This window comes from Macaca fascicularis, chromosome 17 (genome assembly GCF_037993035.2).
Source record: "Macaca fascicularis isolate 582-1 chromosome 17, T2T-MFA8v1.1".
Taxonomy (NCBI): Eukaryota; Metazoa; Chordata; class Mammalia; order Primates; family Cercopithecidae; genus Macaca; species Macaca fascicularis.
Genome location: NC_088391.1, coordinates 5,034,399 through 5,046,783, shown reverse-complemented (window position 1 = coordinate 5,046,783; position 12,385 = coordinate 5,034,399). Strand labels below are relative to the sequence as shown.

Here is a 12,385-nt window from a genome sequence, read left to right as displayed (position 1 = left end):
TCCCAGGTCTACAGTCTAAGCACATCTCCAATGGGGAACGATATGCCAGTTTCCCTTCTTGCAATTACAATGTTACATATGAACATGAACTAACAATGAAAGTTTACATATCTACTTACCCTATTTCATAAGATGCTAGGCCCTCTTTGACTAGCTGGTCATTAATACTGGTAGTTGTCATTTCAGGAACACCAAGAGAATCAAACAGCTCAACTAAGAGCACATTATCTTCCAGAATTTCTGTGAAACCATTAAGAAAATTTGGGGAAAGAAAGATGTCACAAAATATACAAAATGAGGCTTTTTTTTTTTTTTTTTTGGAGACAGAGTCTTAGTCTGTCACCCAGGCTGGAGTGCAGTGGTGCAATCTCGGCTCACTGCAACCTCGGCCTCCTGGATTCAAGTGATTCTCCTATCTCAGCCTCCCGAGTTGCTGGGACTACAGACATGTGCCACCACGCCCAGCTCATTTTTTTTTTTGTATTTTTAGTAGAGACGGGGTTTCACCATGTTGGCCAGGCTGGTCTCGAACTCCTGACCTCAAATGATCTACCCACCTTGGCCTCCCAAAGTGCTGGGATTACAGGCCTGAGCCACTGCACCCGGCCTAAATGAGGCAATTTTTAAAAAATTGGAAACTTAATTTCTTTCATTTGCATACATGACATTTCTTGTAGAATAACGTCATAGTGGCTAGGAGTTAAAGTAGCATTTTGCAGATATAAATGAATTGTCAGTGTTATCTGTAACATATACAAATTAGTGAACATTTTATTTTAGGTTACTGTGTGCCATTATATAAAGAAATCAGTTCAAAGCTTTTAGATTCAGAAAAATATAAATACATTCATTTGAAGAAGTGTTCTGTTGTATTCTTAATTGTTTTTATGGAACTCAACCAAGTTCCAGGAGGACCAAGGTGAATGAAAGTTAACTCAGGCCAGTGATCATCTGCAAAGGTTTACAGCTTTTATAAAAATGGCGCAAAGTTTAAAACAAGAAAAACTCAATCTAGAGCCCTCAATTAACTAGAACTTTTTGCTGTCCCTGTGTTTTTTAGGACAAACTATCTAACTTTTAATTCTTTTTGTTTATCAGATCTATTTCTTAAACTAGACTGGAAGTTAAATGAGTGTAAGGCTTGCGTCTCATGTGTGTTTACTTATTTATGGTACACTGCACAGGGACATTGGTCAATAAGTATCTGAAATATGATAGAAATTTCTTTAGAAAACATATCTAAAAAATGCACTGAGATCCGTATATGCCTATGCCTTTCCAGCTGGTAGCTGCTAGTCAGAATGATTCTAAATAAAAAGATAACCATTACCAACAGCAACATTCTATATTAACCAAGTTATAAGAGTTATAACAGTATACATTTAAAAGGTTTTTAAATTTTTTTTCCATTAAGTTATAGGGGTACAGGTGGTATTTGGCTAAATGAATAAGTTCTTTAGTGGTGATTTGTGAGATTCTGGTGCACCCATCACCCAAACAGTATATACTGCACCATATTTGTAGTCTTTTATCCTTCACACCCCTCCCACTTTACCCTCAAGTCCCCAAAGTCCATTCCTTTGCCTCCTCATAGCTTAGCTCCCACATATCAGTGAGAATGTATGATTATTGGTTTTCCATTCCTGAGTTATTTCACTTAAAATAACAGTCTCCAATCTCATCCAAGTCACTGCAAATGCTGTTAATTCATTCCTTTTTATGGCTGTGCAGTAGTATTCCATCATTCACATTCGTGTGTGTGTGTGTGTGTGTGTGTATATATATATATATATATATATATCTCTCTCACAGTTTCTTTATCCACTCATTGATCGATGGGCATTTGGGTTGGTTCCACGATTTTGCAATTGTGAATTGTGCTGCTATAAACATGCGTGTGCAAGTGTCTTTTTTGAATAATGACTTCTTTTCCTCTGGGTAGATACCTAGCAGTGGGAAGGCTGGATCAAATGGTAGTTCTACTTTTAGTTCTTTAAGGAATCTCCACAGTTTTCCATAGCAGCTGTACTAGTTTACAATCCCACCAGCAGTGTAGAAGTGTTCCCTGTTCACCCCACCCACATATCAACTGTTTTCTGATTTTTTTATTATGGCCATTTTTGCAGGAGTGAGGGGGCATCGCATTGTAGTTTTGATTTGCATTTCCCTGATCATTAGCGATGTTGAGCATTTTTTCGTACCTTTTTGGTCATTTGTATATCTTCTTTGGAGAATTGTCTATCCATGTCCTTAGCCCACTTTTTGATGAAATTGTCTTTTTCTTACTGATTTGAGGTCATTGTAGATTCTGGATATTAGTCCTTTGTCAGATGCATAGATTGTGAAGATTTTCTCCCACTCTGTGGGTTGTCTGTTTACTCTGCTGACTATTCCTTTTGCCGTGCAAAAGCTCTTTAGTTCAATTAGGTCCCAGCTATGTATGTTTGCTTTTATTGCATTTGCTTTCGGGTTCTTGGTTATGAAATCCTTGCCTAACCCAATGTCTAGAAGGGTTTTTCCAATGGTATCTTCTAGAATTTTTATATTTCCATTCTTAGATTTCAGTCTTTAATCAGTCTTGAGTTGATTTTCATATAAGGTGAGAGATGAGGATCCAGTTTCATTCTCTTACTGAGGCTAGCCAATTATCCTAGCATCATTTGTTGAAAAGGGTGTCCTTTCCCCACTTTATGTTTTTGTTTGCCTTGTCAAAGATCAGTGGCTGTAAGTATTCGGGTTTATTTCTGGGTTCTCTATTCTGTTTCATTGGTCTATGTGCCTATTTTTGTACCAGTACCACACTGTTTTGGTGACTATGGCCTTATAGCATAGTTTGAAATCAGGTATTGTAATGCCTCCAAATTTGTTCTTTTTGCTTAGTCTTGCTTTGGTTATGTGGGCTCTTTTTTGGTTCCATATGAATTTTAGAATTGTTTTTCTAATTCTGTGAAGAATGATGGTGGTATTTTGATGGAGATTGCATTGAATTTGTAGATTGCTTTTGACAGTATGTTCATTTTCACAATATTGATTCTACCCATTAATATGGGTACCATTGGAATATGGTAGAATCAGATGGATTCTACCCATCCAATATTGATTCTACACATCCATGGGATGTGTTTCCATTTGTTTGTGTCCTCTATGAGTTCTTTCAGCAGTATTTTGTAGTTTTCCAGTCTTGACTTCTTGGTTTGTTATATTCCTAAGTTTTTTATTTTTTTGCAGCTATTGTAAAACGGGTTGAGTTCTTGATTTGATTCTCCGCTTGGTTGCTGTTGGGGTACAGAAGAGCTACTGATTTGTGTACATTTATTTTGTATCTGGAAACTTCGATGAATTATTTTATCAGTTCTAGGAGCTTTCTTGAGGAGTCCTTAGAGTTTTCAAGGTAAACGATCGTATCATCAGCAAACAGTGACAGTTTAACTTTTTCTTTACCGATTTGGATGCCCTTTATTTCTTTCTCTTGTCTGACTGCTGTGGCTAGGACTTCCAATACTATGTTGAAGAGGAGAGGTAAGAGTGGGCATCCTTGTCTAGTTCCACTTCTCAGAGGGAATGCTTTCAACTTTTCCCCATTCAATATTACGTCGGCTGTAGGTTTGTCATAGATGGCTTTTAATACATTAAGGTATGTCCCTTGTACGCCGAATTCCTGAGAGTTTTAAGCATAAAGGGATGCTGGATTTTGTTGAATGCTTTTTCTGCATCTATTGAGATCATGTGATTTTTGTTTTTAATTCTGTTTACATGGTGTATCACATTTATTGACTTGCATATGTTACATCCCTGCATCCCTGGTATGAAACTCACTGGATCATGGATTACTTTATTGATATGTTGTTGGATTCGGTTAGCTACTATTTTGTTAAGGATTTTAACACCTATGTTCATGAAGGATATCAGTCTATAGTTTTCTTTCTTGGTTGTGCCCTTCCCGGCTTTGGTATTAGGGTAATGCTGGCTTCATAGAATGAATTACGGAAGGTTCCTTCTTTCTCTATCTTGTGGAATAGTGTCAAAAGGATTAGTACCAATTCTTTGATTGTCTGGTAGAATTCTGCTGTGAATCCATCTGGTCCTGAACTTTTTTTTGTTGGTAATTTTTAAATTACCATTTCAATCTTGCTGCTTGGGGTTGGTCTGTTCAGGATATCTAATTCCTCCTGATTTAAGCTAGGAGGGTTGTATTTTTCCAGAATTTATCCATCTCTTCTGGGTTTTCTAGTTTAGGTGCATAAAAGTGTTCATAGTAGCCTTGAATGATCTTTTGTATTTCAGTGGTGTCCGTTGTAATATCTCCTGCTTCGTTTGTTAGTGAGGTTATTTGGATTTTCTCTCATCTTCTTGGTTAATCTTGCTAATGGTCTATCAATTTTATTTACCTTTTCAAATAACCAGTTTTTTGTTTATCTTTTGTATTTTTGTTTGTTTCAATCAATTTCATTTAGTTCTGCTCTGACCTTAGTTATTTCTTCTGACAGGTTTAGGTTTGGTTTGTTCTTGTTTCTCTAGTCCTTGAGATGTGACCTTAGAGTGTCAGTTTATGCTCTTTCAGTCTTTTTGATGTATGTATTTAGGGCTAGGAACGTTCCTCTCAGCACCTGCCTTTGCTGTAACCCAGAGGTTTTGATAGGTTGTGTCATTATGTCATTCAGTTTGAAGAAATTTTTAATTTCCATCTTGATTTTGTTTTTGATCCAATGCTCATTCAGGAGCAGGTTAATTTCCATGTATTTGCATGGTTTCGAAGGTTCCTTTTGATTTCCAGTTTTCTTCCACTGTGGTCTGAGACAGTGCTTGATATAATTTCAATTTTCTTAAATTTATTGAGGTCATATGGTCTTAGAAATTTCCATACGCTGTTGAACAGAATGGGTATTTTATGGTTGTTAGATGAAATGTTCCGTATATATCTGTTAAGTCCATTTGTTCCAAGGTATAGCTTTAATCCATTCTTTGTTGACTGTCTTGATGACCTGTCTAATAATGTCAGTGGAATACTGAAGTCCCCTACTATTATTGTGTTGCTGTCTATCTCATTTCTTAGGTCTATTAGTAATTGTCTTATAAATTTGGAAGCTCCAGTGTTAGGTGCATATATATTTAAAAGTATGATATTTTCCTGTTGGACAAGGCCGTTTACCATTATACAATGTTCCTCTCTGTCTCCTTCAACTGCCATTGCTTTGTTTCGTCTGATATAAGAATAACTACCCTTGCTTGTTTTTGGTGTCTATTTGCATGAAATGCCTTTTCCCATCCCTTTAGTTCAAGTTTATGTGAGTCCTTACGTGTTATGTGAGTCTCCTGAAGGCAGGAGATGGTTGATTGGTGAGTTCTTATCTATTCTGTGGTTCTGTGTCTCTTATGTGAGCATGAGCATTTAGGTCATTCACATTCAATGTTAACATTAAAATATGAGTACCATTGCATTCATGGTGATCTTTGTTGCCTGTGTACTTTGGTTTTTTTTGTTTTTGCCTTTTAACTTGTATTTCTGTTTTACAGGTCTGGTGTGATTTATGCTCTGAAGAGATTCAGTTTTGATGTGTTTCCAGGATTTGTTTCAAGATTTAGAGCTCCAAAATTTTAGCAGTTCTTGCAGTGGTGGCTTGGTAATGGCAAATTGTCTCAGCCTTTATTTGTCTGAAAAAGACTGTATCTTTCCTTCATATATGATGCTTAGTTTCACTGGAAAGAAAATTTTTGGCTGATAAATTGTTTTGTTTGAGGAGGTTGAAGATAGGGACCCAATCCCTTCCAGCTTGTAGGGTTTCTGCTGATAAACCTGCTGGTAATCTGATAGGTTTTCCTTTATAGGTTACCTAGTGCTTCTCACAGCTCTTCAGATCCTTAACTTTGGATAACCTGATGACAATGTGTCTAGGCAAAGATCTTTTTGTGATGAATTTCCCAGGTCTTCATGCTTCTTGTATTTGGATGTCTAGGTCTCTAGCAAGGCCTGGGAAGTTTTCCTTGATTATTCCCCCAAATATGTTTTCCAAGCTTTGCACTTCTTGCATTTGGATGTCTAGGTCTCTAGCAAGGCTGGGGAAGTTTTCCTCAATTCTTTCCCTAAATATGTTTTCCTGAGGAAGAAGAGAATTCTATGGTTTGGTCGTTTAACATAATCCCAGACTTCTTGAAGGCTTTGCTCTTATTTTCTTATTCTTTTTTCCTTGTCTCTGTTGGATTGGGTTAATTCGAAGACCTTGTTTTCAAGCTCTGAATTTCTTTCTTCTACTTGTTCCATTGCTGAGACTTTCCAGAACATTTCGCATTTCTAAAAGTGTGTCCAAAGCTTCCTGAATTTTTTATTGTTTTAAGCTATTTCCCTGAATATTTCTCCTTTCACTTCTTACATTGTTTTTTGGATTTCCTTGCATTGGGTTTCGCCTTCTCTCCTGATTAGCTTAATAACCTTCTGAATTATTTTTCAGGTAAATCAGGGACTACTTCTTGGTTTGGATCCACTGCTGCTGAACTAATGTGATTTTGAGGGGCTGTTGAAGAGCCTTGTCATATTACTAGGGTTGGTTTTCTGGTTCTTTCTCATTTGGATAGGTTCTCTCAGAGGGAAAGTCTAAGGCTGAAGATTGTTGTTCAGATTTTTTTGTCTCACAGGGTGTTCCCTTGATGCAGTACTCTTCCCCTTTTCCTATGGATGTGGCTTCCTGTGAGCTGAACTACAGGGATTGTTGTCTCTTTCTAGATCTAGCCACCCAGAGAGTCTACCTGGTCCTGGACTGGTACTGGGGGTTGTCTGCACAGAGTCCTGTGATGTGAACCACCTATGGGTCTCTCAGGTTAAAGTTACTTCAAAATCAGTAGGGACTGTTCAAGGACTAATTCATTTGTTTATTTCAGAGAAGCTAGATAGAAAACTTCTATAGCCTAAGATACAGTCTGTATAATCACATTCCTCTTAAATGACACTATTTCTTTAGAACAATTTCTTGCTCTGAAGTAAATAAGTTATCAGAGATAATACTATCATTTCTAGGTTATGACTTTCTAAACTCCAGTTTCCTCACAGTGAATAGTCCAATAGTCTTACGATAAAAGAAAGACATGAATACAGTAAAAACTACCCCTGAAAGTCCTACACATCTATGCTAAGTAAACATGGTCTCATACATCCTGCACTACTATTCATTAAGCCCAACCCAGCCAGTGTGTGTTACAGCTTTGGAACTGATCAAAATATCAGATGAAAAACAGATTCCTGGTCAGGCAGAGTGGCTCACACCTGTAATCCCAGCACTTTGGGAGGCCAAGAAGGGAGGATTGCTTGAGCCCACAAGTTCGAGACTGGCCTGAGCAACGAAGTAAGATCTCATCTCTACAAAAAATATTTAAAACTTAGCTGGCCATAGTGGCATGTGCCTGTGGTCCCAGCTACATGGGAGGCTAAGGCAGGAGGATCACTTGAGCCCTGGAGGTTGAGGCTGCAGTGAGGCATTGTTCACATCATTGTACTACAGCTTGGGTGACAAAATGAAACCCTGTCTCAAAAAACAAAAAAACCAAACCAGATTCCCAATCCCCCTATCTAAAACCCTTGGGGCCAGGCATGTTTCAGAATTCAAAATTCTTCTAACAAGAAAAGCTACTTGGCACCTATCCTGTATGTGTATCTAATACCCCCAGCAGAGTCTGGGGCAGCAGCCCATAAACAAACATTACCTTGAAGTAAAATAAGAATATTCACTACAAACGAGATAAAGACTATATATAGCCTCATGCCAATTCAGAACCAATTTTGCTACTGAACTGTTGATTTTCACAACTTGTTATGTTAGAAAATTGTGGGCTAGTGGTCAGACTCTATTTTGGGCCCAACTGCTCCAAAAAAGGAATAACTTTTTTCAAATTATGCTGAGAACCCACAGTCGAATTCGCTTAAGCCAGCGAGGCAAAGAAAAGCTATTTGTCAATCATGTCCCACCTCCCCTCACTTTCCTGGATATTAAACGTTAGCATCCACTATGTCAAGGACACGGACAGAGTCCTAACAAAAATGCAAACAAATAAAAGAAGCTAATTCCTGGCTTTAGGGCCTTCAAGGGGCCATGTCAAGGGTGACTTGATCTTTTATGGTGATTTTTGTCCTGATGACTTTAGAGTCCACAAAAGATATAATTCCATTGTACCTAATACTCAACAAATCTTATCTCTCACCACTACTACTGATGGCACACTGAATTTATTCTAAGATTTGACAAATGTTATTCATGTTATTTAAAATCATATGTGATTACATAGCAAGTAAAAATGGAACTTACTGATAATTGAACATGTCATAAATTTATCTTGAGCCTTGTCTTCAAATTTTTCTTTAGCTTCTTTGGACCACTGCATTGTCCTTTTATATGGTTCAATGTAGGCCAACTTACATTTAATTGCCTGGGTCAGACAAAGTTTCACCATTAAGAAAAAAATTTAATTTCTACCTACTTTAGAATTCAAGTTTTATTTAAGTGTGTACAAAACTAATCTTTACGTCTGAATTTAATACATATTAGAAATAATCAAATCATGTGTGAAGATGTCTGTAAAAGTACTTTATAAACACAAATCACTGAAAGCAGAGTGGCTGAATGAACTGTTGCACATTCACATACTGGAATAACAAGCATTCATTATAGACACTTATGATACATTAATTACTTGTAAAAGGAAGGTTACAGGATAATTTATAGTCTGATTTTATAACTGCTGAAAGCACAAAAGATGCATCTGAAAGTATAGATAACAAAAATATTGAACAATGATTCTGAGTGATTCTCCCTTTTGCTCATTGTAATTTTTTTTTTTTTTTTTGAGACCGAGTCTCGCCCTGTCACCCAAGCTGGAGTGCAAAGGCGTGATCTCGGCTTACTGTAACCTCCGCCTCCCGGGTTCAAGCAATTCTCCTGCCTCAGCCTCCCAAGTAACTGGGATTACAGGCACACGCCACCACACCCGGCTAATTTTTTGTATCTTTTTAGTAGAGACGGGGTTTCATCATGTTGGCCAGGCTAGTCTCGAATTCCTGAGCTCATGATCTCCCCGCCCTCAGCCTCCCAAAGTGCTGGGATTACAGGCATGAGCCACTGTGCCCGGCCTGCTCATTTGTATTTTAAAATGTTTTTCTATAATACTACACATTTCCTAAAATGAAAAACACAGCTTAAAAACAACTCACACAACAGACAGTATATAAATTAGAAAATAAGGCCCCTTCTCATCCTTCTTTCAGAATACTACTACTCCCCAGAGATAAACAAGGTTCAGTTTTTTACATATTCTCCCAGGCTTCCCTATTGTATACACATATATACTTAGGCATAAATGTGATCACAGTAGAAGTACTTCTGAGATAAGCATTTTTAACTTGATATATCATGAACATGACTCTTACCACAATATATGATCTCAAAATGATATATTAAAAGCTGCCAACAAGTATTTAAGACACAAATACACCAAATTAATGTTTAATATGCTTATTTGCCATGATATACATACTATTTCTTCAGTAGTAACCATAGCAACATTTATCTACAGTCCCTGTATCAGAAACTAGACAAAAATGGTAGTTAACATTTCTATGGTGACAACAGCTTCTAAAAAGACTTCCATATTTGTGCTGATATTCTGGCCCTAGAAATAACAGATTACCTTCTCTGGGGCAGTCAGAAACTCATCCTTTATTTTACGCACGTCTTTAATTGTTATTTTTGCAGTATTACCAAAGTCCACATATTTAACTTCAACTTCCTGATGTCCAGGCAATCCTTGAAAAATTATGAAATTAGAAATTACAAACTTGGAAAGGAAACAGAATTATCTAGAAAAATTTCGACTGGTTTATAGCCAACGGGATTAGAATACTTTTAGCTTCAATATACAAACTTAATACTTTTTAAAATGTAAAAAAATTTCAAATATGTGAACCTTGAAATCATCCATAATGCAGACTTGCAAGAATGAAAAACTAGTATGTTTTAAATATACAAAGGATAGCCAAAATTAGGATAACAAAATCATATGGCAGGTGGTATGACTTAAAAGTTAAGAATTAGGCTTTGAGTCAGTCTGACCAGTTTACAACACTAGCTCCATCACTAAAATTCTATGTGACCTAAAGCAAGCTAATTAATATCTCTAAGATATTACCCTGAGCAAGTTATTTTTTCTCTCTAAGCCTCATTACTTCATCTGCAAAATGGGTATACCAATATAATCTAATTTCATGAGATGTTTTTGAAGGATTTAAAAAGCAAAAGGTACAAGGTAAACACTTAATACATGTTTATTGTCAGTCAAAATAGGTGATCAAACAAGGCAAAAGATTCAACAAACTAAAGATTCATTCATATAACAATATCTGTGAAATTTTGAGAAAATATTGTACTTGGGGCATATTGCAAAAAAACAAGTAGAGAGAGACCTCTATATCAGTCTACTCTCTATACTTTAAAGTCGTCTCTGGAAGTTTCAAACACAGAGAAGTTTTTAAAAAGACATCACACACTAACCTTTTTGAAAATACTCAAAATACATGGTTTTCGAAGTTAAAGACTAACACAGTATATATCATTTCAATATGGAAAAAAGTCCAGTATTCTCTGCTCCTTGGCAGAAGTAGAAGCAAGTGACACAGCACTGGCACTCACTCAAGATGACACTTCAAACACAGGCCCTATGGTAGGGGATATCCATGATAATTGAGAAGATACATGTTATTATAAAGCCAAAAGAGAGGGTAATCTCTCCCCACTTCCACTGGAATCCCCTTGCTAGAAGGATGTTCTCAATTCTACCAATGCTATTAGATTCTTACTCTTCCTAAAGTCTCTGAATGGAAATGTAGTTTTAAACAAATAGATGGATATGGAAAGTAATTTAAAGAATGTTATTGTTTTATCTAAATTATCAAATAAGAACAGAGTCAGGCATGGAAGGTCTCAAATTTCCCCATTTATGTTCTCTGGAGAAACTATGGGAAGATGGCTCCATGCGAAAAAGGGAATTAAACTGAAGAGGTAAACATGGCATCCAGAAAACAAGGGATCCAATACTGGAGAACAATGAAGTATATGGCCTATGGCCAACTGAAATAAATATCAAGAATAAAAAATGTGTAGTAAGCCTAGGGGGTAAGCAGCCCAACTGGAGAAGATACAGGATGTTTCTGGCTACATGTGATGGCTCACACCTGTAATCTCAGTGCTTTGGGAGGCAGAGGCAGAAGGATCACTTGAGCCTAGGAGTTTGACCCCATCTCTACAAAAATATATATATAAATTAGCCAGGCGTGGTGGCAAGTGCCTGTAGCCCCGGTTAACCTGGGGGTTGAGGTGGGAGGATTGCTTGAGCCCAGGAAGCAGAGGTTGCAGTGAGCCATGATCATGTTCCACTGCACTCTGGCCTGGATGACAGAGTAAGACCGTCTCAAAAAGGATGTTTTCATGCTTTAAGAAAAAAAAAAAAAATCATACTAACATTCATCTGAAGAGTCTAATCATATGGAAAATAGTTTTGAACTACTAAAAATACACTTACAAATTAAAAGAAAATAAAGTGAAATATGAACTCACAATAGAATTAAACGAAGTATACTTTATGGCTTTATTTACACAGAGTACGAATTTAATGAAAAATTGTGATATAACTATAGAAAAGAGAAAAAGGAGGACAAAAGGGCTATGGAGATCCAAAACTTGTCTGACAGAATAACAGGTAATATCTAAAATTGAAGTGTCAAGTGAAGTATTACATATTAGTAAAAGAAGGAACACAAGTAAACAACAAAATAGCTGAAAGAATGAAAAGTAATTGCCTTCGAGGAGGGAAGTGGAGTGTGTCTTTTAGCATTAACTTTTAAATTAGGCAGATAAAAAGCAAAAGAGCTACTATTCACCAAAACAAGTATCATCTTCAAGGTGGAGTTCAACAGGGCCACAGAAGATACAGGAAAATGGACCACACAAATCACACATACATTTCTATTAGTATCCCCAAAAGTGGTGCTAACAGAAATGAAGAAGCAGCAGAATGAGCACCATGGACACTCCATCTTCCCCAAATGTTACTACTCAAAGATTTCAGAGGCCTTATTGTTCACCAAATAGTTAACATTTTCAAGCCAATAATCCTAATTTGAAAAGCAGTTGCGAAGTCCTTAGTGTCATGAAAAATGCCTTTGTCTGCTCCAAAGATATTTACCAAACTATACAGTGGTATCTTCATTGCAATCGTTGGAACGTTTTTGTCTCCAAAATTCATGTTGAAACTTGATCCCTAATGCAGCAGTACCTGGGAGGTGACTGAGTCATGAGGGCTCTGCCCTCATAAATAGGATTAGGTGCCCTTATAAAAGGGCGTGGTGAAG

At 36.9% G+C, this 12,385-nt stretch overlaps 1 protein-coding gene across 1 annotated transcript in view; it reads right to left on the bottom strand.

Moving 5' to 3' along the window:
* The window catches only part of RNF17 (ring finger protein 17), a 113,020-nt gene that overhangs the window by 38,292 nt on the left and 62,343 nt on the right, over positions 1-12,385 (bottom strand). Inside the window, exons 18-20 of the mRNA XM_005585492.4 lie at positions 9,670-9,785; positions 8,292-8,412; positions 120-240 (exon numbers count right to left, since the gene is read on the bottom strand). Coding sequence (XP_005585549.3) covers positions 120-240; positions 8,292-8,412; positions 9,670-9,785 — 358 coding nt within the window. The remainder of the gene's footprint in view (positions 1-119; positions 241-8,291; positions 8,413-9,669; positions 9,786-12,385) is intronic.